The sequence below is a fragment of the Sphaerodactylus townsendi genome, linkage group LG08 (genome assembly GCF_021028975.2).
Source record: "Sphaerodactylus townsendi isolate TG3544 linkage group LG08, MPM_Stown_v2.3, whole genome shotgun sequence".
Lineage (NCBI taxonomy): Eukaryota > Metazoa > Chordata > Lepidosauria > Squamata > Sphaerodactylidae > Sphaerodactylus > Sphaerodactylus townsendi.
Genome location: NC_059432.1, coordinates 82,164,264 through 82,189,950, shown reverse-complemented (window position 1 = coordinate 82,189,950; position 25,687 = coordinate 82,164,264). Strand labels below are relative to the sequence as shown.

The 25,687-nt window shown below is 43.0% G+C and overlaps 1 protein-coding gene across 1 annotated transcript in view; it reads left to right on the top strand.

Annotated features, from left to right (window-relative positions):
- The first annotated feature begins 5,064 nt into the window (after positions 1 to 5,064).
- The window catches only part of DNER (delta/notch like EGF repeat containing), a 181,273-nt gene continuing 160,650 nt past the window's right edge, over positions 5,065 to 25,687 (top strand). The window contains exon 1 of the mRNA XM_048506096.1: positions 5,065 to 5,413. Within this exon, the coding sequence (XP_048362053.1) occupies positions 5,180 to 5,413 (234 nt within the window). The 5' untranslated portion in view covers positions 5,065 to 5,179. The remainder of the gene's footprint in view (positions 5,414 to 25,687) is intronic.

Below are 25,687 nucleotides of genomic sequence, written 5' to 3'. Positions count from 1 at the left end.
GTCGAGCAGGGGCAAAAGGTCCTCACTCCTGAGACAACCGTACACTCTCGGGAAACTGAGGCCAGGAGGATTCGGTGTTTGAGCATCTGGAAGCAGAATGCTGGAAACCGGTTTACACAGCTTCGCTGATCGAGGTTTACAGTTTGAAGACTCCCACAAAAGTTTATCTGTTGCTTTCTGGCCATTGGATAGCAGCTGGGACCGGATTGGCATGCAGTTTCCAGAGCCGCCGCGGAGTCTACGCTTTCGACTTTGAATTCTACGTCACCGTTGCTAAGCTGCTAGACTACCAGAAGCAGGAGGGACTAATTAGCTTCCGAGAGCACGGCTGACCGAAATCATCGCAGAGGGATTTTCCTGCTGACTCTGCCATCCCCTACCTCCCGTGCTGTGAAAAAATGTTTTTCGTTGTGGGAATCCTGGCCATTTTGCACGGGCCTGTACAAATTCAAAAGTGGCTGAGAGGAAGAACAAAGCAATTTTGGAAAGCCAGGGCTGATGGCACAGGAATCACAAGCATCTACTTTCCTGGAAAATAAGCAAGGAGAAAGGGACTCCAACTCATCAAGGCCTACTGACTCCTGCTTGTTCTGGAGAAGGAGCAGCGAATAAGGAAGAGTCTCCTTTACTGACTCAACGATGTACCAACCCCGTTATTGACCACGCTTGTTTAGCTGATGGCAATCGCGAGCAAAGGAGTTGCAACTACAAGGATCAACATTTGTTCCTGCTCTTAAATGGCTCTCTGAGTACGTATATATTTTGTGCCTTCCATTTGAATTCCGTCGTTAAAGCCGCTGTAAGATTTCGACAGCTGAGGGGTTATGTGGTGGAATTTAGTGGGCGCGACTCCGTTCTGGCTTAAGAAACAAGGGAGGAAGTCTGTACCGCCAGGTGGGTACGCAGAATAACCTTTATCAGCTAAAGCAACAATGCTGTAGGGACAAAAAAGCATGGCTAATGCAGTTAACAAACCTATGTACGATGACCGTATTCACTATATGCACCGTAAAGAAAATACGCCAGTTTCAAAGCGCTAGGAAACATGTCCAGGTTGTGTCGTTGAAAGCCAAGTCCCTGTCCACTCCATTATCTTGATTGTACTGTGTGCAGTGGTTATGCCAAAGTAAAGTAGGCATACTTCCCTTCTGGACAAGCACCAGACAGTCCAGATATGGCCATTTGGTTTTAATTCATGCAGACCTTTCTGGACCATTTCCAACTCCAGTCAGGGGCATGCAAAGTACCACATGGTTTTGTGGATGACTATAGCAGGTTCACCTGCTAGTCTTTTCCTGAAATCCAAAGCTGAGGCTTTCACCCAAGGTTTAAAAGAGTGGGTGGCAATGGTGGAAAGACAGTTTTCACATAAGGTGGCTTTGCCTCCAAACAGACAGAGCAGGTGAATTCTGGTTCTGGGTTCCAGAACTGGCTGGAGAAAGAAAGGCATAATGCCACAGAAAGACCAACCCTCCTTTGAAAACGGGCTGGAGGAGGAAATTTGGGGTTCTAAGATACTATAAAACGCTGTTTGCTTCTTGATGCCAACATGCCTGCTGAACATTTCTGGGCTGAGGCTGTGAACACTGCCACATACTTGACCAACAGAGTATGGTCTTCTAGTGAACCAGACTCCTTATTTTGCTATACCAGAAAGATCCATTCTGGATCATTTGCATATCTTTGGCAGTTATGCCAATGTGTTGGTACCTGGACGCTCCAAAAGGCTGAAGGGGACGAGGTGGGTGAGATTGAGGCTCTGGTTGCGAATCTGTGGACAAAAGGTTTTCGCTTGCACATCTCTGCTGGGAAGGTTGTGATCTCGGCGCGTGAACTTTGAAAAGCATGCAGATGGGAAACTATCCAGCAACACAGAGGTTTTGCTACCTTTCACTCAGCATGAAGGTTAACAGAACTGCTGTAAGTGTTGCCCGCAGCAGCTCAAGGTCAACCAACCGTTTCTAGTGTGCGGCAAGCCAGCCCAGAAAGAAAGCTGAGAAGGGGAAGGGCTGCAAGACAGTGACACCAGCAGTGCGTGAAGATGAGAAACAAATTAAAGTGCCTCAGACTTCTGATAGGTCTACAAAAGGGATACCTCCTGACAGGTATGGGTTTCAAAACGCCTATGTTTGTCAAGACAGGTATCGTATCAAAGCCCTATAAAGAGATAAGCAGCTACCGCCAGCTGAAATAGAGAGCTCTGGCGTGAAGCCATGGCTGAGGAGTATAGCAAACCCTTAGTGCAACAACAGGTGTTTACCAAAGACTGTTTTGCCAGAAGGAGAGGAGGCAATTGGGTCAGTGGTGTTTCGAGGAAAGAGTTGCCAAATGGTACTCAAAGGTATAAAGCAAGGCTTGTCGCCCAGGGTTTGTACAAGACCGCTTGCTGAATTATGACCAGACCTATTTCCACAGCAATCTACTCCGAGTCTTTGAGAGCTTGCTAGCATTAGCTAGTAAGAAAGGCTTCGGTGAAGCATTATGACTTCCAGTGCGCTTTTTAAATGCTAAATTGAAGGAAGCAATTTTATCTGGCCAGCTTGACCCAAATACCGTTTATCTTTTGCATCGCCCTTTGTATGGTTTAAAACAAGCTGGTGCTAACTGGTATAATGAACTGAACAGTACATTGCTTAAACTGGGCTTTAAGAAGTCTGTTGTTGATGCATGCTTATACATCAGGGGAACTAAAAAAGAATCAGAGGTCATTCTTCTTTATGTTGATGACATATGTGTGTGTGCAAGATCTAAACAACAATTTGACAAATTGTACAAACAATCAGTGACATGTATGTTCTAAAGGACTGGCCTTATCGTTATTACTGGGGTATGATTTCGTCATATCTACACCAAAGCAAGGCTATCTCCTAAGTCGAAGAACAAAATAAAATGAGTTGGTGCGCAAGACTAGATTGTCAGCGCAAGGGTTGCTACTAACACCAATGTCCCTGGTAGGACTTTCAGAAAGTTAGGAAAGTGAGGAGTTCAACAATCCTGAACTGTATAAATCTGTTGTAGGTAGTCTCCTACATATATCTAACTGACACTTCTGATATAGCTTTGCTGTTAGTGCACCTGCTTAGCAGTGCCAGCGCTTCCAGCAAACATGATTGGGAGGGTGTTAAACGCGGTGGTTAGGTACTTAAAAGGAACGCTGATCATGGTTTACTGATTCAGTCCACGGTGCTACCAGAGCTGCGCGGCTACTGCAGATAGTTCATTTGCAGACTGTGGTGACAGGACGCCCTGTTGGTTTTGTCATTCAGTATGGTGATGTAGCTATCAATTGGTAAGAAAACAGACCACAATCAGCCTGTCCCACTTCTGAGGCTGAGTTCTGCACATTGTTCGAAACATGTTCAGAACTACTTTGGGTTGAGACACCGCTGAACTGAGTTAGGTGAATCAATAAAGAAGCCTATAATCGTTTGATGATTCACAGACCTGCATCGACAGTTAAGAGACTGCAAACATGAAGACAAGGGACTAAATACATAGGAGTAAAGTACTCAGGAATGTTAGAGAGCTAGTACAGAATGGAACTATCTTAACCTCGCCTATGTTGAGACAGAGCCAATGTTGCTGATGTGTTTACTAAAGCCGTGTCACAGAATAAGTTAACACAAATGTTAGAACAGCTGAAAGTAATAAAGGTGCTGTCATAGTAGTTTTGGGAAGGGGTGTTAGGACTTGACAGTTAGATCACCAAAATCTACTTGACAGCTTGGCTGATGCAATACTCTACCACCTAGTTTCAGTGGGTGATGGAACCATGACTAAGCACATCATGTGTTCTTGCATAACTGCTCCCTGATTGGCTGTATGTCTCTAAAGGTACGAACAGCTTCAGTTCCGCGCGAGCTTTGTTATACAGTTGCCGCGCTTCTGCACTCTGTCAGACTGTTTTGTGACTTTAGAAACAAGGAATAAACCCTTCTGTTCTTTGAAGTGAACAACGCCTGGGTTCCTGTGTTTTCTTTTCCTTAACTGCTTCTGCTGTTACCACGACCGCTGCTGAGTAGCTCCTTCTCATATCGCATTTCCAAAAAAAGGAGCGCTAACGTCTCCAATGTAGAGGTGAGGCCAGGCTGCCTCCTGAAATGACAACTGATTTCCAGACCACAAAGGCAAAGTCCTTCTGGAGAAAAATGGCTGTTGCTAGCCAGGTACAATGGCTGTTCCCATTTTGTCCCCATACTATGCCCACCCCATAATCTCCAGAAATTTCCAAACCTGTAGCTGGCTACCTTGTAACCCCTCCTACATCCACACAGGAGCAAATGTAGTTTTCTCCCTGGCCACTCCAGCAGCCTCTTCTGAGCTCTGTCCCAGAAGCGCGCATCTAAGAGGCGCACGCAACAATGCTTCAGGATCTCACGTTGCTGACTATTTTGGGAGTTTTGCGTCATCCCTTTCAACGTCCCTTTTAGGCCCATACACTAAAGGGGAGCCAAACGGGGCTTTACACCAGGACCATGCGTCCACCCCTGGCCATCTAGCCCATCTAGCGCCTCTTGAGCTGTGCAAACGCAGCTACAACATGCAGAGGACTGAGGTGAGAACGAAGCACGTCGCAAACGCGGCACCGGAGTCCTGGGTCGCGTCGCTTCAGTTCGCCAGTGCCAAACTGTTAAAAAAATCTCTACAAAAATCTCCTGTAGACCAAAATGAAAGCCCCGGGGGAATGCTTTTTTTTTCTTTTCAGAATAACCCCTCACGCAGGGACTGGGCTACTCTGGGGGGGAAATAAATTCCCCGGGGCTTTCATTTTGGTCTGCAGGAGATTTCTGTAAAGATGGAAGAGCACTGAAAAAAAAAAAGCTGCCCGGGTCCCGCTTGCAGCCAGAAGTGGTCCAGTCCATCTCGTCACCTCCTTCCCCGACACGCTTGCAGGGGGGCGTCGTGGCAACCCGCGGCGCCCCCCCCCCCTCGCCCCATGCAACGCACGCGCTCCCGGGTCCCTCTTTTGTCCCCTCCTCGGGCGCCCTGCCCTTGGCTGCTGCGCTCCAGCGCGCCCTCTGCCGGTCGCCGCTGCCGACGTTTCGCCACGCCGGCCACTCCCTCCCCAGTCCCCACCCGCAGGTTGCCGGAGCCGGGCGGGCAGCTGAGCGGCCGCTGTCTCCGCTTGCTCTGCTGACCGTTCGCCGGGCGCTTCTCTGGGCTCTGTCTCCGCGCCATCATGCCCTTGCTGCTCCTGCTGCTGCTGCTCAGCCTGGTCCAGCGCCGCTGCTGCGTGGCCGGGCCGTCGCCCCCCGCCCAGATCCTCGACTGGCCGTCGGACCCTTGCCTCAGCCAGCCCTGCAAGAACAACGGCACCTGCTCCCCGGACGGGCCGCGCCGCGGGCCGCTCCGTTTCCTGCAGCATGCCTACAGCTGCGTCTGCCCCCCTGGGGTCACCGGCACCGACTGCCAGGTAAGGAGCCAGCAAGGTGGACCTGAGGCCGTGTGCCCCTGCCCGGGAGGGCCTTCGGAGGCTGCCGGACTGGGGAATCGGGGGGATCTTTTCGGTTCCTGCCGCCCCCACCCCATTATGATGAAGGGGGGGTGCATCTTGCCCTCGCCTCCTGCGCGTGCTCTCGTGGCGCCAGCCGGGTGGGTGTCAGCAGCCCCCATATGGTTCCCCTAATCTGGCTTTAGACGTCTCCGCGCGGCTGCCTTCATGCTGACTGCGAGTCCTGCCTTCCCTCGGTAGCAGCCGGCTGATCTTCTATTACCCAGCGGTATCAATGCCTGGGCATCTCCCCTTGGTCCCTTTTGCAAGGATGATCCCGGAGCCGCGCGCGCAGGGAGACGGCGCTACCCGGGCGTCTGGCAAGGGTAGCGTGGAAAAATGGGTGAAGAGCGTTGACGAAGGGCGCGCTGGGCGCATTGTCCGGGACAGCCCTTGTTGTGTGTGGTTCGCCTACCGATGCCCAGCTCAGATGGACTTTCCCGCCTATTAAACACTGTTTTGGGCTTGCCTGAATGACAGGTCATATGTCCCTCCAAGATCATAATCCAAATGGTTGGCTGAATTGAAGTGGATCGGATTGAAGTAGAGATCTGTTTCTGCTCTCCTCAAGGTTAAACCTCGGGGTTTTATTGTATCCTCTCTGCCTTCCATTGCAGAACAACTTAAACACATATTGTCTTTTTTTTTAAAATGTCGCTTTCAAACTCCTGCTGTGAGTCTGCCAGCAGTTCTTATCCTAGGTGAGGTTAGGTAACCTGTGGTCTGGTCACATGTAGTAGCTTTTCATTGTACTGGTGAAATATATGGTGAGCAACTGACATTGTTAAAACATATCTTAAGGTTTGGAAATAAGGTTTCCCCATTTGGCCTATATTTTTGTTCTGAAAAATATTAGTAGCCCCATGTTTTAGTTCTGGTGAAGAAAGAAGCACGTTTCAAAATGAGATTTAAAATGACTAAAAATTGAATAGTGCTTTCCCTTCTCAGAAAATAAAACAGGAAAATAGTTGGGCTGATTTGTGACAGGACATCCTCCTGTGCATGCTTACTTGGAAGTGGGTTACATGGAACCAAGGGGGATTTAGTAAACTGGGATTTGACTGGGATCCTTTTTCCCCTTCTTTGAGCTTATCTTTAATAGGCCCAAAAGGTTACAGCCAATTACAACTAATAGCAATGTTGTAGCTTTTGTGGGAAAAAAAATCAAAGATTGTGCCTCTGTGCTCATTATGGAAGATTTTTATTTGAGAATTTTTTTGGGGAAGGGAGAAGTGTGGAATGCAGATATTTAAGCAATAAGTTATATATTCAACTGGAAGTTCTTCATTTTAAAGAATATTTGTCAACTGCAGATTGTGCAGAATCAAAGAGATTTCAGTGAACTAAATGGAATCATTTTCAGCAAGCTTAGCTGCCTTGTTAGGGGGGAGTTGACTTTTTACCTGCTTTCTTTTCTGCAGGAAGAGATAAAGTTGCTGTTGCCCTTATACAATAGTATATGATTCTTTTATATGTCAACAAAGTGTAATAAGAGTATGGAAAGAAGGAGTCATATTGAGAATTTGTGTGAGGAGGAATGAAACTAGTTCCCTAGCAACTTCCAAATAGTTAATTCCATCATAACAAATACTTATGAATGGTTCTTTTATAAATGACTGAGTTTGAGGGGTAAGTAGACACTTGATTAGTGCAGTGTTTTTGTAGAACTGTATTTGGTTGTATTTATGAGGACTGTAAGAAGGCAGCAGTCTAAGCTTGGTAAAGAGGCCTGCTTAAGCCACATGTATTGGTCGAACAAGTGTTAATGCCTGCAATGTAGAGACAAAAGAACTGGTGATTAGTGTGGATTAATTCAATGGAGAACATACTAACTTAATATAGTCCTTCCCCATAATTAACCATGGCTATTAACCTTTTAGCCTTTGGATCATATACTCCCATTTTTTGTCCTTCTTGGATTTAAATAAATTTGACTATCCTAGTGTATTTCACTCATATTTCAGGTACCATTTCTTACACCCTAATGGTAACCATACTTTGTGGAAATTAGTGCAATTTGTTTCTACATAAATGGACATGATTCAGCCAGCATGAAACATATTTAAGTTCCGTTAATTTGAATGGGAGAGTTAAGAACATGCATAAAACACTGATTAAAAATAGATGACCTCATTGTTCTGTTGTGGACAACATGGTGGCTTGGAGTAAAGTCTTTCCACTCATGGAACATGACTTTCTTGCTTACCTACTGAACCCCCTAATGATCCTGACTTTCTTGCCTACCTACTGAACCCCCTAATGCTCCTGAAAGTCCAATTTTGCGGGATGGCACAATTCTGGGCTATAACAGAAGAGGGAGGAGGTGAGAAAGTCATAGAAATGCTGGATTTGGTCTAAGCTCCTACTTGGTGGTCCTGGGCACAGACTTACCTTTTTATTTTTGTCAGAAAATATACTCAGCCTGTTTCAGCAGAGTTTGGGTGAATGTCATGGTGAAAATGAGGGAATACATCCAGATGCTCAGCCATATGAACACAGCATACAAAAAGGCTTGTTTGTGCACCCAGATCTCTCTTTCTGGATGGATAAGGGTGACTGATGAACCTTTGCTTGGTTATTTTCAATATAATGGATATACTGGTCAATTTCAGATAAATTGGATGTGTCAAACTATAATCTTCAGATAAATGTTTAGGAATTATGTTTCCCCTCCTCTTGTTTCCACTCCTCTTGTTTCCCCTTCTATAGATAGAAATCTAAGGATTCAAGCACCTTATTTTTGAAACATGAACACACAACTGAAATAATTATAAAGGTTTTTATTCAAAAAAGGAGGAAAGCTCAGTTGAATTTTTTTCAGCCATATTTTATTAGCTAATTAACACCTGTAGGTCAGTCTGTGCATTCGTTTTTCTCACTGTGTTTAAGAAATATGAGAGATTTATTTGAGCATAATTTTCTTTAATGAATATGTATATAGAGTTGATGGAGTTGTGGATCAGAGGAAAATGTAATTTCAGTTGTGTTCAGAAATTTTGTAGTCAAGACGAAATATCCTGCAGTTGAACTGTTAATATGATCACAGTTGGAAAGTGCTCTGAATTATTTTAGTGATGTACAAGCTATAGCGATTCTGGAAACCTTGCTGCTTTATTGCTGGTAGGAGAAAGAAGAATACTGACACATGGCATGTGCTCAAAATATTTACAAAGACCTTGCCTCTCCCAAGACTGTCCTTTCACCTGAATTTTGTAGTCTGAAGGACTGAATTCCACAATGTTATCTAGAGCAGGAGAGGCACATTATTGGTTGCTAGCTATCACAGAATGAGAATGTATTTATTTATTTTATTTATAGCCCACTCTCCCCCACTGATGTTGGGCTCAGGGTTGTTCACAACATGTTTAAAAACAATATACTAATACATAAAAGGTTGAACTATATTAATAATCAATAAAACAAAATATAAATGGTGCCTTTACTTGTACACTAACAAGATAATTAACAGTGTCCTAAACCCCATGCACTGGGTGATAATTATGAAACATTAATACCCTGCCCTCTGCTCCAATTTAATGTGTTCCAGACATATTCCTCAAAAGGAATACTTTCAAATATCACAAAAGCACTGCCAACTGTGTAAAGACAGTTGTGTGAAAGAAGAAGGTTGTGGTGGAACTGGCCATAAAACTGCCTGCAAAAGCTGTTGTTATTTATAGAAGAAGAAGAAGAAGAAGAAGAAGAAGAAGAAGAAGAGTAGTAGTAGTAGTAGTAGTAGTAGTAGTAGTAGTAGTAGTAGTAGTAGTTTGGATTTATACCCCCCTTTTTCTCCTGTAAGGAAACTCAAAGGGGCTTACAATCTCCTTTCCCTTCCTCTTGGCAACAAAGAAGAAGCCTCATATGATTTTTGTGCCTCCCAAAATGTTGCATGTTCACACCTACTATATCATTTTGCAAACTGAGAAATATGCCAGTTGATTAAAGCCAAGCATTGTTTTGCACATCATTTTTTCTGTTCCACTTGTGCACCACATATACTTTGCACATGGAGGATATCGATAGTGATAGATCACATATTTTGCTTGCCTTGCTCCATTTAGACCCTGTCATTGGCAGTAATGATCTGATTCAATATGTCAACTGCTTATGTTCACAATTGGCAGGCATACATTCTCAGTGTAGACTTCTACACCCTGTTTGTGAAGCAGTTGTATATTCATTTCCCCCTCTTCATGTACTCTGTAGAAATGCATGTTGGGGAGCCGTTTGTGCCTCTCTGCAGCAATCCTACTTTCAACTTGATAGAAGGCATATTCTCCTCCCTGGCTTTTTGCCTTCTTTGTTCTCCCTAGGATTGCTTGCCATGACTTTTTGAATCTCTTCCTTCCAACTGCACACAAAATCAGCCAGTTGCAGAGAGAAAGCAGAATGCAAACAGCTGGACAGTGACTTCCTTATTATTTCTGCAAAATAAAAACTCAGTATCTGTGATCATGCTTAGGCAGCCATAGTGGTAGCATTTTCACTCCTTGGACAAGGAAAGGGGGCAGAGACATGTCCTTTATTGGCTTTCTTAACTGAATATAGTGGTGATTTATGGCTCATTCCGCACGGGCCAATAAACACGGGTTAAGGACGGTAAAAACCCTGTTGGGGGGGGAACTTCACACGAATCTCGCCCCCTAAAGTGATCTGCCCCATGTTATTTTCCTCAAACAGGGTTTTTCGAGAATCACACTATTATCGAGTCTTTTGAAAAATCCCAGGTTGCAGCCACTTGTGAGTGAACAGCTAGGCAGGAAGTGCTTCATTCCATTGTGCTTTCCTTTTTTTAAAAAAATTACTGGCTTACATCTGCGTAGCCACGCAGGTGCAGATGGTCATATTGTGGTATCGTGAGATGTTAGCGTGGCTGTGGGGGTTCATTTGTGCATGCTTGTGTACAGTGGTGGAATCCAAAAATTTTAATAACAGGTTCCGATGGTGGTGGGATTCAAACAGTGGTGCCGCTGCACACATGCACCTCCAGTTCCTATTAGGCAGGGAGGTTGCTTTAGTAACCCCTTCTCGGCACTCAGAGAAAATTAGTAACCACTTCTAGAGAAGTGGTGAGAAGTGGTTGGATCCCACCATCAGTGGGAAGTAAATAAAAAATAGACACGCCTCCATGCGAAGACGCGATTAGCAACCCGCATTGTTTCTATGGGCTCCAATTGCTGCCTGCACGGATGCAGAGCCCTTCGGGGATGGGCGGTGTAGAAGTCCAATCAATCAATCAATCAATCAATCAATCAATCAATCAATCAATCAATCAATCAATCAATCAATCAATCAACCAACCAACCAACAAACACACACACACACACACACACACACACACACATACATACATACAAATGCGAAACCAGGAAAGCAGGTTACTTTATGCCGACTGCAACCCGCTATACATTTGCTGTGCGGAAAGGGCCTATGAGTTGCATGAAAGAGTCAGATCTTCATTAATGTCCAATTATGATGAGCTGTTTTGCTTTCTCAGTGGTTTATAGAATCCTAAGGATACCCATTTTGAAGAAATTCTCATGAAGTTGAGAAGTTGACAGGTGAATATTTGTATGCAAGGAACTGAGATGCAGAATGGATCCAGGCCATTTGGAAATATGCCATTTGTTTAGGTGGTACTTAATTTTGCTTAGTGTGGCATAGTGGTTAAGAGCAGGTGGACTCTTAACCTGGAGAACCAGGTTTGATTCCCCACTCCTCCAAATGAGTGGTGAAGTCTTTATCTGGTGAACCAGATTTGTTTCCCTACTCCTACAGATTCCTGCTGGGTGACACTTGGGCCAGTCACAATTCTCTCTGAACTCTCTCAGCCCCACCTCCTTCACAAGGTGTCTGTTATGGGGAGAAGAAGGGTAGGGAGTTTGTAAGTCCCTTTGAGTCTCCTTGCATGACAGAAAGGGGGGGGGTATAAATCAAAACTTTTCTTCTCTTCTGTGTTGATGTCAGACCATTCAGCTGTGTAATTGTGGCATGTACCATCGTTTTAAAAGGAGTGTACTTATAATCTCTGACCTAAAACTCTCCTCCCCCAACAAAAACTTGGTGTAGAACTACTGTAATTCTGTGATTGGATTTCATGCAGTTGCTCCATCTGTTGTTTTCTCAATTTTAATACAGACAATTAGGTTGTGAAATTAGTGGACATCTTCAGTGCTGCGTGGCTGAATGCTTGACTCTGTCTGCTGTGATCTGGCTTTAGTTCAGGCATGTAAGAACTTGCCTCCTGGGCTGGTCCAAGGAAAGTGAAATCCTGAAACTGCCTGTATCGCTGCCACTTGAGTTTTGGAATGTCGTCTTCCAGCCACTTATTCCATCCTGTTGAAATGTGGCAGTGCTATTTTCAAGTGAAAAGAATTGAGGATTGCCAAGTACTTCCATGAATTCTTGTGTTTCCCCATATGTGGCAGTTATTGATCCTTGGTGCACTCATTTCTCTGGATTGTCTTCCGTGACAGATGGTATGAAGTATCTTTGTGGCAATCTGTGTGCTCTGCCTTGCACATTAGTGTCCAAGAATCAAATACCAACATAACGTCCAATTTTAAAACATGGTTTTACTTTTTCAAACCATGTGCCAAGATTTCAGCCAAAATGTTTTTGACATCACCGATTTTTAGACTTGACTCAACCACTGGCTGCTTGGATTTAATGTACTATTAAGATAACACTGGAGGACTGCTAATAGAAGAATGAAGTTAGTGTCCTTCTGCTGTAAATACTATACAATTCTCAGTGACTCAGTGATTGGTTACTTGTATTAACCCAAGTTGAAATGCAGACCAAATTAAGTCTGTGGTCTACTGTAGAGGAATACATAAGAGGAGTCATGCTAGTTCCATCTAGCCCAGCGTACTGTTTCACACAGCAGCCAACCAGTTGCCTTGGAGGGTCTACAAGCAAGACATAGAACCCTCTGATGCTGCCTCCTTGCACTGGCTTTCAGAGGTTTCCTTAGCTCACCATGGCTAGTTGCCATGGATCCACCATGAATGTCTAATCCCCTTTTAGAGCCACCCACACTTGTGGCTATTGCTACATCCACTGGCATGAATTCCACAATTTAATTATTTTAAATTTAAGTCTAAGCCTTTAGAGATGCAGAGAAGCTGGAAGTAGCTGGATACCTGAAGAAGCCAGAAATAGAAGAAGAAGAAGAAGAAGAAGAAGAAGAAGAAGAAGAAGAAGAAGAAGAAGAAGAGTTTGAATTTATATCCCCCCTTTCTCTCCTGCAGGAGACTCAAAGGGGCTTACAATCTCCTTGCCCTTCCCCCCTCACAACAAACACCCTGTGAGGTAGGTGGGGCTGAGAGAGCTCCGAGAAGCTGTGACTAGCCCAAGGTCACCCAGCTGGTGTGTGTGGGAGTATACAGGCTAATCTGAATTCCCCAGATAAGCCTCCACATCTCAGGCAGCAGAGCTGGGAATCAAACCCAGTTCCTCCAGATTAGATACATGAGCTCTTAACCTCCTACGCCACTGCTGCGTACTGGAGAGATTCAAGTCAGGAAAAAGGAGAATAGATTTGAAGTGGTTATTAGCTAAACTTAGGAATTCATATTACCTTCCAGTCATAGGGACTGATTTGCATTCTGTGATCTTTCTTGTCACCTATACTGGAGTGGAGGTGATAAAACTGTTAGAGCAGCGTATAATGAACACCAGTGATATTTTGACATTGACTGCAAACAGTCTTTTTGGAGTGTTGGCAGTAGTGTGCTGGATTGGCATCTGGACCTATCATTCAAATGATTGTCAAAGACTTTCATGGCCAAAATCACTGGGATGTTGTGGGTTTTCCGGGCTGTATGGCCGTGTTCCAGAATCATTTTCTCCTGACGTTTCGCCTACATCTGTGGCAAAATCCCATCCACAGATGCAGGCAAAACTTCAGGTGAAAATGCTACTGGAACACGGCCATACAGCCCAGAAAACCCACAACACCCCATTCAAATAATTGGTTTACTGTTACCACATTTAATCAGGTCTAGCAAGTTGTCATTGGTAGAAAACAAGATCTTATAAGTTATGTGGATTGATTCTTTTTTTCCAAATAATCTTTATTAGTTTCTAAAACATATTACACAAAACAGAGCTCACAACGCTCCTAACACCCCATAACAACATTTGACAAATACTACAACGAATAACATTAACACTAACAACAAAACTGAGCTTGTGTTTCAAGCAATTTCTTAACTTCTTATTGACTTCCCCATCAAAAAACCCAAATCCAGAAGTTACATTAGAAAGAAAAAAATAACAAAGGTAAGTATTGTCCTTTCTTTAAAAATTCTTCTTCTAGTGAATCTATCTCTGTACCTATTCATGTCTTATTTATAATACATATTTTTCTACTGTTTTATTTTTACATCCTTATGTGGATTGATTCTAAATGGTAAGATGACTTTACAGTTAACAAGATAGTACAAAGAAGCAACTTTGCAAAGGCAGCTTAAAGGAATATGTTCCTGTTTTGTGCTTAACAACATCATTTATTGGGAGCAATACCCAATGCTTTAATTGTACTTTGAAATAATATTTATAGTGTATTCATGTTCCCCTGTTCCATAAACAGAAGGGGTGTCTGTGTTAATTCAGATTAATGGTTGATTTAATTTGTGAACAAGTTATATTAATAGTATGTTTTTGTGATGAAGATGCAAAAATTAAGATGTTTAAGTGGGTTAATGACAAAAAAGAGCATTATAAAGATTTGGAAAGGGCTCATTCTTTTCAGGGTACTCAAACAACGTTGAATTTGTTTGAGAAGGCTGCACTGCACAATTTGCAAATTGTTTAGTTTCAAGGAATACTTCTAGAGTTTCGAGCACTGTGGTTTACCTTCTTGTGCTGACAGTTGCTGAAAAGCATTGATAAAGGCTTTGTGATAGCACAGAAATAGTAGAAGGAAAAATGTGGGGGGGGGGGGGGGGGGAGAAGAAAAGATTCCTTGATCATTTTCTCTGTAATCTTTCCACTGCTGTGTTTCCCCCCTTCTCCTCAGCCTTGGTTTTCTCCTACTGACTGCCAGCTCTGTTTCTGAGGCCAGTTATGCATAATGTGCTTGCTGCGTGAGGAGAATGGATGTCTGTCGCAGCAAGATTTTTTGTATGGACCTGTTTCCTCAAGTCCCGCTTTCCATTTCCATGCTCTCTGCAGCAAGCATGACTTTTAATTTGCTTTGCTGCTAGAGCGAGGAAATTTTCCTGTGATCATGGCTTCGCCCCGGAGACCTTCCCTCTGCCCACAGCCAGCCTTCCCTTTCTCTTGTGTCACTTTGCATGCCTTCCCCTTGCCGCCCCTTCCATGTTGCCGGCTGCTTCAAGTAACAGAAAAGAAGCTAACCCTTATAACACCCACCTCTAATTCTCTTGATATTTTTAGATATCAACATATTTCACTTCCCCAGAAGTATTATCCTGTTCTCAAGAGAGGTGTTATTTCCCAAGTCCCTTGTACTTTCCCAGTGTCCTCCTTTCTTTCTGATATTTTTATCCCTTCCAAGCTGTCCTGTTTGAACCATTCCACTAAGTCTGCTTTCACTTTTTATTTCTAATGATCTTTCACCAAATCTCATAGTCATTACACAGTTACCTATTTTCCTCTTTTAGTGCTGCGAATGATTTATTCTTTTTGGCACATGAAACTTTCTAGATTTCTATTTATTTTATTTAGAACATGTCCGTGCTCACTATCTAGAGCCCTGCCTGACTATGCTGATGTAACATAGCAAAACCCTGGCTACATAGATCCCTGTTGGAGAGTTGGAGTGGGGGGAATTCAGACAAGAATAACAACATTCAAAGAAATGAGCATTTAATATAAACACAACTTTACAACTAGAAGTAAAACTAAGTCACAATCAGTGGTGGGATCCAAAAATTTTAGTAACAGGTTCCCATGGTGGTGGATTCAAACTTTGGCATAGTGCCAATGGGGCTGGGTGGGGCATGACGAGGGCATGGCCGGGCATGGGGCATTCCTGGGCAGGGCTGTGGCAAGGATGCAGCCACTGCGCCGGTCCTTGGGTAGGAAATAAATGCATGCAGGCGCAGGCTGCCACGCACGCCGGTGCACCTCCTGCTAGACTGCTTCAAGTTCTGCGCGCTACTGCTGAGAGGAGGGGCGTAACTAAGGCAAAAATCACGTGGCAAAATCACCAGTTAGTAACCCCCTCTTGGCACACACAAATAATTAGTAACCTACTCTCGGGAACCTATGAGAACCTGCTGGATCCCACCTCTGGTCACAATGGCTATGACAAGGGTCTGCAACCCATGGCTCCGGAGCTGCATGTGGCTCTTTTTGCCTTATACTGCGGCTCTGCGTCACCTGGAGGTCAGAGGGTAGCGTGAGTGTGTCCCTCCAGCCCTCCAGAGCAGCGCTGGAAGGAAAGGTGAGTGGAGGGGCCGAACCAGAGGTGGCTCCATGTGGATCCGCCTCTCCAGCTCGGTAGATCTTTGGGGCTGTGGAAAATGGGTCCAAATGGCTCTTTGGGTGGTAAAGATTGCCGACCCCTTGGCTATGAACATAGCACAACTGAGGTGAATAGGATCTTCAGTGTCCTTCAGGAAGGGCGCTCAGAACAGTGATGAATAATAAAGTGCCCAGTAATAAGAAAGTCCAAAATGTTAACTAGAAGTACAGGAATGCTTCTTCCTCATCTGTTCTTCTGTGGCTGCTGTGACTTGCTGCAAATTTTTTCTTTGGCTTGGGGCTGTAAGGAAATTATCAGTCAAATTCTGGCCCCTCCCTCTCCTGCTGCAGGCCAGACTGACTGAGGGGATGAATGGGGCTCTTTCATTTGGTGCATGTGGGTGTGGCTCTTTCAGTTGGAATAAACCACCAACTGCCCATGCCTGGTGAGCTCCTCCCTAGGCCCTAAAGTTTGAACCTTCCAACGGAAAAAAAAATGCAAATATGAAAAAGGTATGGGTTACATACATGCTGTGGAGGAGACTTGAGCCTCCAACTATAGGAGTCTTTGCAACCATGTCTTTCAAAGTGGCCAAAATTATACCTTCTCACAGTGATGTGTTGTTTACCACCCAGACCTACTGAACCAATCCAGTTAGGTACAGTATCCGTAAATAGCAAGCGTAGAGCATAGTTATTAGTAGGCAGATCACTTCTAAGCAGCCAGTGTGATATAGTGGTTAGCAAGGATCAGGGAAAGCCAGGTTTGAATCCTCACCCTGCCATGAATGTTTGCTGGATGAGCTTTGCATTCGCTCAGATTAGCTGACACTTGTGTATTTACCACTTCTAAGACCTCTTTTTCTCCATTCCTTACTTAGCATTTAATTCTGGGGGAATGTTCTGCCTTCTAAGACATGAATACTTCTATCAGTCCTTATATTGATCGAGTGGCTGAAGACCACTGTTTATACATAAGGGTTTCTCTTGATCACTTCTCCTGCTATTCCTCTGCCATTTCCTACTAGGCCTGTGATATGTTCCTCTTTGCTTTCCCTCTGTGCTGTATTATCAGTCAAAACACCCTCATGGGCCTAGTAGGAAATAAGACCGGTCACTCTGTCTCTCTCTGCCTTCTTCCCCTGTTGGGGCTAATTGCATCCTGGAGTGGCACCTCTTCCCCAGCACTATGGCCCTAGTCTAAATTGTAGCCTCCTGCAACTGCTTTTTATCATTAAAAATGCTGGGAGTTTATCAATAATATAAGCCACTGTTCTTCACATATCACCGGTTTTTCTTTTTGTTATGCTGTTTGCTTTGAGATAAGCCATTCTTGATGGATTTTTAAGATGAATACATTTTTCATTACAGATCCATATTTAAGTTCTGGTAGATGTTGGGTTTCATTTCCTTTTATAATTTAGGGTCAGACCTCATTCAAATATTTTTACTATTTTGATATTCTTATGCAGAATTTTCTGCAGACTAATATTCAAGAAGCCTAGCTTTTCAATCTCAAAAGCTACAGCGGCTGGATTCCTCATGCTTATCTACATATTATTGGACACACTGTGCTGATGGAAATTGAGAATGGGAAAGATTAAATTTCCTGTACTGGCAGACCCAGGCTGTAGTACAGAGGGCTGATCAGTTTACTCCTTGTCAGCCACTTGGGCAGTTTTTAAAACATTTTGTGATGTAGTTAGAATAAAGCCAGAAGCCATCGTTCTCATTCATCAACCTTTTTACATGACTCTTAGGATTATGGGCTCAACATTCCTCACTTGATGGCATAGCTGAATACCATCAGTCCAGTCAACAGGAAATGGTAACTTTCTGATTTTGGATTGGAAGGTCCAATGTAGTTGATTACAGTCAGTGGTGGGATTCAGCAAGTTTGCACCACTTCGGCAGAACTGGTTGTTAAAATGGTGCTTGTAAACAAACAGTTGTTAAATTATTTAAATCCCACCACCAGCATGGGTCATGTATATAGATATGCTGTAAGCCGCCAGCATTGTACAAGGGCTCAAAGTGGATTTTGTTGTAAAAATGAAGATTTGTAAGAATAATGAAGTCAAGGTAATGAAATTTTATCAAGCAAATTCTAACAGAATTGGTGTGGAAGGCCTGGTCAAGAGAAACTCTGAAGGGGAAAAAGGAATCTGGAAAATATGACATTTTAAAATTAGCGTTAGTATTAGTAGAAAGCGAGCATGGTATAGGGGTTAAGAGTGGTGAACTCTAATCTGGATGACTAAATTCAGTTCCCCACTCCTTCACCTGAAGCCTGCCGCATATCCTTGGCCTAGTGACAGTTCTGTCAGAACTCTCAGCCCATGTGGAGGCAGGCAATAGGAAACCACCTCCAAACGTCACTTGCCTTGAAAATCCAATGGGATTGCTGTAAGTCAGCTTTCCACCACCACATTAGTAGTATTAATAGCAGCAGTAGTAGGATTTAAAACTGCACATCCCACATAAACTAGATCTACTGCACTACCAAGAGAGATTTGGAGGCGGAAGGTACAACAATAGCTTCTGGTTGAGGCTGTGGACCAGTCAGCCTTATACAACCCTATTTATTTCAGTACCAGGAAGATAGTGGAACAAAAATCATGTGCATATGTGTGAGCACAGGATCTAAGAGTAAATAAACCGTCTGTATTAATATAGGCATAAAAACAAGGCTTATAAGTAATGCAGCACTGGAATTCTGTTCATTTTGGTGAAATCTTTATTGGAGAGCTAGATTTCTGTGCACCTGTACTCATCATATTAAATACAGTAAATGTTGAAGTCACCACAGGTTCTGTTTTTCAAATATTTCCTTATTCCAAATCTAGCTAAACTCTGCAGATTTGAAACATCACGTAGAAAGGACATCCTTTTTCAAAATTGACACAGCAAGATTACCAATTTAGTCTCAGATCCCTTCCTTTTTAGCAAATCTATTTTTCATGGCATAAATGTTGCGGAATGATTAGAAAGCAATGAACAAGCCCAACTTGGCAATCTTAGTCTGGGATGCTTGACACTTGCTGATTTTTATAGTGTGCATCTAATAATCATTGTATCATAGGGCTTGCCAGCTCTCATTACTTGAAAAGCTGCTGGCTATGAAAACTCCAAGGCAGAATTAAGGGACGTTGTGTTTGCCACTGTCAAATTATTTCCATCAGCATGTTGGATAGAAAATAACTTTATTTCGTATTGTGCTCGCTAAGTCAAATACTTGTCTCTAAAGATCTCTGTGGAGATTTAATGCAGAATAAGGATGAAGTCATGCCCTCTGGTAAACATAAAACAGGTAGAGCAACAAAACTGATTGTAAATTGTAATGATGTGCGATGGACTCCTTCAACAAGATATTTACTGATCTCTTCAGGAAATGAGAGGTACGTGAAAGGGCACAGTTCTAAAGAAAAGGCTATTTTGCTAATTGTGAATCAATGTCTTTAGTCACCTGATTGTATCTTATATACCCGCTGGGCTTGAAAAGTAATTGATGGCCATATTTTTCTCTATTATGTGCTTGGACATAGTGGCAGCTACCTATTTAACCCCATTGATCTTTATTGGTATAATTTCCTGTGTAAAGCAACTAGGGGGCTGTACCATTGCATATGTCGTATGCATGCAAAAGATTATAGAGAATTTTCTGTTCTTTGCTAGGCTCCTTAGTTACGTACTTCATTGTCTTTCCTATGACTTACTGTCATTCTTCTTCGTTATGACAGCTGTCCATCACTTAAGTATAAATGGAGCTGCTTCTTCCGCTTCATCATTTTTGATAGCCAGATGTTTCACTAGTGCTTCATAGTTTATAAATGGGAAGAACATTGTATTTATTAGTTTAGATATCAGTGTTGTGACCTGGTTAGCAGGCATGGTTCAAGGAAAGAGATTTGAAAAGCTGTACTCTGTGTTTTCATAATCAGTTCTGATGGTGACATGCAAGATTGCTGTTTTGTTGGAAAATACTGTGTTTTGTCATAAATAAGTAGGTTGTGCCCCTACTTATTTGCAGGGGCAGAGCGAGGGGGAACTGCGCCTGGGGCATGCCTGTGTTCTGCGCCCCTGCCACGCCCCTCACTGGGGCACGCCTGGTGCATTGCACCCCACCCTATTCCCTTGGCATTATGCCATTGCTTATTTGTCATAAATAAGTAGGTTGTGCTGTCTTGGATTGCATGTCTGTTTTGGCCTAGGAATATTGCAAGTGAAGCTAGTGTGGATTTCAATCCCTTAAAAGGGAGACCAGAAGGACTTTTGTGTAAGAATAAGATATAGATATAATGAATTATTTTTAAAATGTATTTTTAGTATAACTGATATTTCTAGTTGTTAATCTTAAAAAGGAACTGTTACTCCTCTGTAAAAAAAAAGAATTAAGGTTTCGTTAGATTGTTTTATCCAGATTTGCCATTGGTCACACAGCAGTGATTCTATGGAGTATTTCAGCACTCTTTTGCTCAGTTTCTGGTTACTTCGTGGTACCTCTAAGCAGTAATTACATTTAATAGTCTCTGGTTGCTGAAAAATAATCTGTCTTTTGCCTTCAGTATCTCTAAGAAACAAATCAGCTTTTTATGTGTAGCTCTATTGGTTAAATACTTTAGTGGCTTTTTGGTTTCACAAAATGATTGTAACAGATAATAGGCGACCCCTCTGTCTTCCTTCACTTCTTGGCTCAAGCCTGACTTCGTGTGTCTGACCCTGTTCAGCATTTAAAATGAAAGGGTTTTGGTGAGTACTTCAAATGCAGGTTATCAGTAACCCCACACGCACAAACACACAACCTGTATATGCCCCCTCCATCACCAGTTCTGCTCCTTCCCAAGCAGGAAAGTTTACCTTTGAGGAGGAAGGAGTAATTGACAATGGGAGGAAGCATGCAAAATTTGCCATTTCAGTTAATTTATTCCATTGCTATCAGTTCTTCCCCCAGGTCTGTGTAGGGCAGACTTGCTGCTGTTTTGCCCTTCCTTTTTTGTTTGACACCATCCTGGGTACCCTCCAGCCCCTTTCTCTCTGATGGGTCATCTGAGGCCGATGCCACAAGTGTGTATTCCTGTAGCATGCCAGGTAGCTAAGACAGGTGGGTAAGGACATACGCATACTCTAATTAAACAGCTTTACTTCTACAAAGCACTATGTCAGATTGCTACATTAAAAGACCTAAGTGCACTAAGCACAATAAACAAAAGAAAAGGAACTAACTAGTAGTTTCTGTGTATTCCTAATTTACCTGGGAGGGTAAGAAAATTATTACCATCGAACCCAGCAGGAATTAGTGGCTAGGGATACTGAGACTTGCAACTGGTCCCCTTCCACTGCTGGCTACTCTGTCCCTCCTGCACAGAGTGAAGAATTGTTGCTAGAAATGATAAGAGACTAGCAGGAAGGCTGGACTATGTAGCTGGAAGGATGTGACTCCATTTTGAGTCTTGCCTAGGTTCCGAGGTGTAAGAAATGGGGAACTTTTTAGAATTGGTGGTGGGGGGGGGAGGGCTAGTAATGTGAATTCCCCAACTCTTATGAGCATCATACAATATAATTGTAAAAAAGGCTTTTAGTACTCTGTTTTCTATGGACAATATTTCTATGACAGCATTTCTTACAAATTCCTTGGATGTGTTTAAACATTAATATCTGATTTATATTGTTTCATGTCAGGCAGACTTTTTTGTTGTTGATGGCTGAAATTCTGTTCTGTGGCTGATTAAATTTTAAATGCGCCATTTGGATGGTACCTATATAACAACTTGTTTTTTTAAATAAATGATTATCTGAACTACTGATAATATTCATTTCCATCTTAACATGCCTTGAAATGTTTTTGTTGTTGAAATAAATCTCTGACCCACCACAGATGAATGTGCATGTGTGTGTGACAGAGTAAGTGGGTAAGACAGAGTGTGAATAAGACCAGTCCACCTAGGTAAATAATACTCTAGAATACATTGCATAAACTTTTAAATAAATAGTAGGAATATTTCTTTACTTAAAGGCACTTGTACCTAACTTTGGGTACCAGAGATGTCAAAATCAGAAGGTTTTGCCATATTCCTAGATGATGTTTTGGGCTTGGACTGTCTTGGGTTGCTAGAGGAAAAGAATGACATAATTATGGCACAACCATTCTTTCTGTATCCTCATTGTACAGTCATTACAGAAATTGGATGGTTGAAGTGGTGCTTTCAGTTGATTGTAGAAAGCAGGATATTACTTGGGCAAGAAAAGATTACAGCTTTATTGGCCCAAACTATCAACTTGAATTGTGCCAAGAAAGCTGTAGGGATAACTGTTTTAGTACCTGAGGATCTGAGGTGATGTGCAATAATAACACTAAGAAAACATAAGCCACTGGTCTTCAGGAATGTAGGAATAGGTGCCTTTGCCTTCTGTGCTTGTTTCAAGTTAACCAGTTAACTTAAACATATGGTGTTGCATGGCCCCTTAATCAGTTTAAGGTGGACTGTTCTGCCTTCTCTCTCTCCCAGTCACACTAACCGAGTTAGTGGGAGCTCTTTGTTGGAATTTCTCAAGCATTTGTAAAATAAGCCACATTGTGGGGCCCCAGATTGGATCAGGCCTATGAAATAAACCAATTAACTCAGTCTCCCTGTTTTATTTTTCCAACCTGAAATGGCCATTTGGGGCAAGCATACAGGCTATGTATAGAGTATTTCTGTGAGGTGAACAGAAGTTTTGTGAGACCATTGCAGTTTGAGAAATGGTATTTGGAAGAAGTTAATTCTTCCTCTGCATTATGATCTCAGACTCTCATGTAGATACTATCTACTAAGCAAAAGAAGTATGGGACTTGTAAACTCCCATGAAGATTTCAGCCTCCCGCTTTTCCTTTGAGCATGATGGTTCTTAAGAAATCCCGAGGTAGCTAGATTGGAGAAGGACATAGTTGTGGGAAGCATTGTTATTGGGCTACAAATTGTGACAGTACTTTATCTTTTACTGGTAAAATCTGATTCCCCTACAGTATTACTTATAATAATCAAAGAATTCATAGATTAATCAGACTTTCTTTGGATTGTTAATGAAGGAAAATTATCTGACATACATATATATTGTGATCAACACTCCCAAATTCATTAGGCAGGGCAATGATTTAGTAATGGAACATCTGCTTTGTATGTGGAAAGTCATCATAGTACCAGCCCCTGGTATTTCCAGTTAAAAGGATCAAGTAATAAGTGATATGAAAGATACCTGAAATACTGAAGAGTCACTGCTAATCAGAGCAGAAAGTACTGACCTTGATAGACTAGTGGTTTGAGTCAGAATTACGTGTTCATATCTAGCTTACAAGTATCTTCTCTGTTTAACCTTCCTTGCATCATTATTGTATTTTACTAAGAGATCTTTGGCAGACAGGCAGAATAAAAGTGTTTTGAGCTTCTCCCATATGTTTCCTTTCTCCAGACCCATCATGCACACACATGGGGCCTTGAAATAGCTGCCGTGCTCAGTCTCCTCCTACAGCATAAATTTACTTTCCTCCGTGGAAAACCTTTCTCCCTGCATCTCAGCAACTGACTTTGTGGAAACTGATTAGTGCAGTTATGGTAACAATTTTAACATTTGCTGATGATGACCAACATGAGACTATGAGCCACTTCCAACATATTTTGCTGAGTAAAGCTAGTGTAGTATAGTGGTTAAGAGCAGGTGGACTCTAATCTAGAGAACCGGGTTTGATTCCCCCCTCCTCCACAGGAGTGCCTGAGTCTTATCTGGTGAATCAGATTTGCTTTCCCATTCTTACATTCGTATTGGGTGACCTTGGGCTAGTCACAGTTCTTTAGAATTCTCTCAGCCCCACCTACTTCACAAGGTGTCTGTTGTGGGGAAAGGAAGAGAAAGGAGTACGTAAGCCATTTGAATCTCCTTACAAGAGGGGGAGGAGTAATAAATCCAAACTCTTCTTTTTCTAAAGTGCCACCTACATGGGATATGTGAGGGTTTACAGAGAATATATAAAGGGATATGCTTAAGCGTTTCTTCAGGCACGTTTGGAAGTTACCTTGAACTTTATCAAACAAACTCAGGGACTCCATAGCTGTTTTCTCCCAAAGACTCCGGAACTTCACTAACCTATGTCCTTCTGGGCCATGTCAGGGGCTGCATTGTTTCCTAGAGCTTTAAAAACTATTTTGTGAGCGATTTTGAGCAGCTTTGTCTGAGCTGTGATTAGTATCCAGGACTTTGATAAAAAGCAGAGATACTGGTTTTTATGCTGTTTGCTTGGTATTTGATCTGAAAATCCAAGCTCACTGGAATCTGGCATGACTCTATTCATAATGTTTATTTCAGTATTCACCATAACACCTTTGTAAGGTAGGTGGGTGTTATCTCCATGACAAAGCTGGGAATAGTTTTGAGGGTTGTACTAGTTGAGATATGAACAATAGACAGGGGAAAGATTTTCCTCCTTCCTCAAGCTACTAGAACACAGAATCATCTGCTGAAGTTGAAGGGTGAGAAATTCAAAAAGGACAAAAGGAAGCATTTCTTCACACAACACATAGGTAAATTGTGGAACTTCCTGCCCTAGGATGTGGTGATGGCCAACTTGGAAGGCTTTAAGAAGGGAGAGGACATGCTCATGGAGCAGAGGGCTCTCCATGGCTACTGGTCAAAATGGATGCTGGTCTTGATACACATGTATTCTTTTCCGTATCAGAGGAGCATTCCTATTATATTAAGTGCTGTGGAACACAGGGAGGATAATGCTACTGCAATTGTCTTGCTTGTGGGCTTCTTAGAGGCACCTGGTTGGCTACTGTGGAAGACTGCTGGATGTGATGGGCCTTGGTCTGATTCAGCATGGCTTTTCTTATGTTCTCTCTCTTTTCTCTGTCGTGTTTAAAATCAATTGCATGGTAAGGTGGGGAAAATCTGGATCAGATCACACTGTGATGGGTGGTGGTGGATTTAATGCTTTCCCTAGTTTGTTAACTACAATCTCCCTGCCCCCATCCTCACCAGCTGCTATTTGCTGTTGAACCTAGCTTGGCCTGAAGCGGAGAGTGAATTGCCTGAGGCCAAGCAGTGGCTTAGTGGCTGTCCTGAGGTATGATGCAGGGACTGTTCTGCACATGCTGTTAGCTCTTATGCTGTACCATTTATTATAGTTGGCAAACTTACCCTTGCATTTATTTTTATTTTCAGAAACAAAATGCTTCCCAAGATAAGGAAAAATGTTCTCCATTTTTGTTTGAATAACTGTGTTGATGAATAATATTGTAAGAATGGGGGAGAGAAGGCGGTATGGTATAGCCCCATCTCATCAGATCTCAGAAGCTAAGGAGGGTCAGTACTTGAAAGAGAAACCACGAAGGACAACTTTGCAGAGAGAGGGAATGGTAAACCACCTTTACTTCTCACTTGCCTTGAAAGCCTGCTGCTCTGGTCATCATAAGTTGCCTGTGACTTGATGGCACTTTACACATGCACACTGCAAGAATGGACTTCTTCCTCTGTAGTAATGCACTGCTGACCCAGCAGCACCGTGGTAGAACGTTGGAACGCCAACGGACCTACGGCCTTCTGGTCGCACCGCACCCCCACTCCTCATCCCCCTATGAGTCACGGGTCATGAACTGTCTGGCTCAGTCACCGGGCGCAGGGACAATGGTCTTGCCCCCAGGTGAGGATTAGGCTCAGACGCTTACGCTCCTCTCCGCACGTAGCCAGGTGAGATCATGCATCACATGATGATCTCCCGACCTCCCG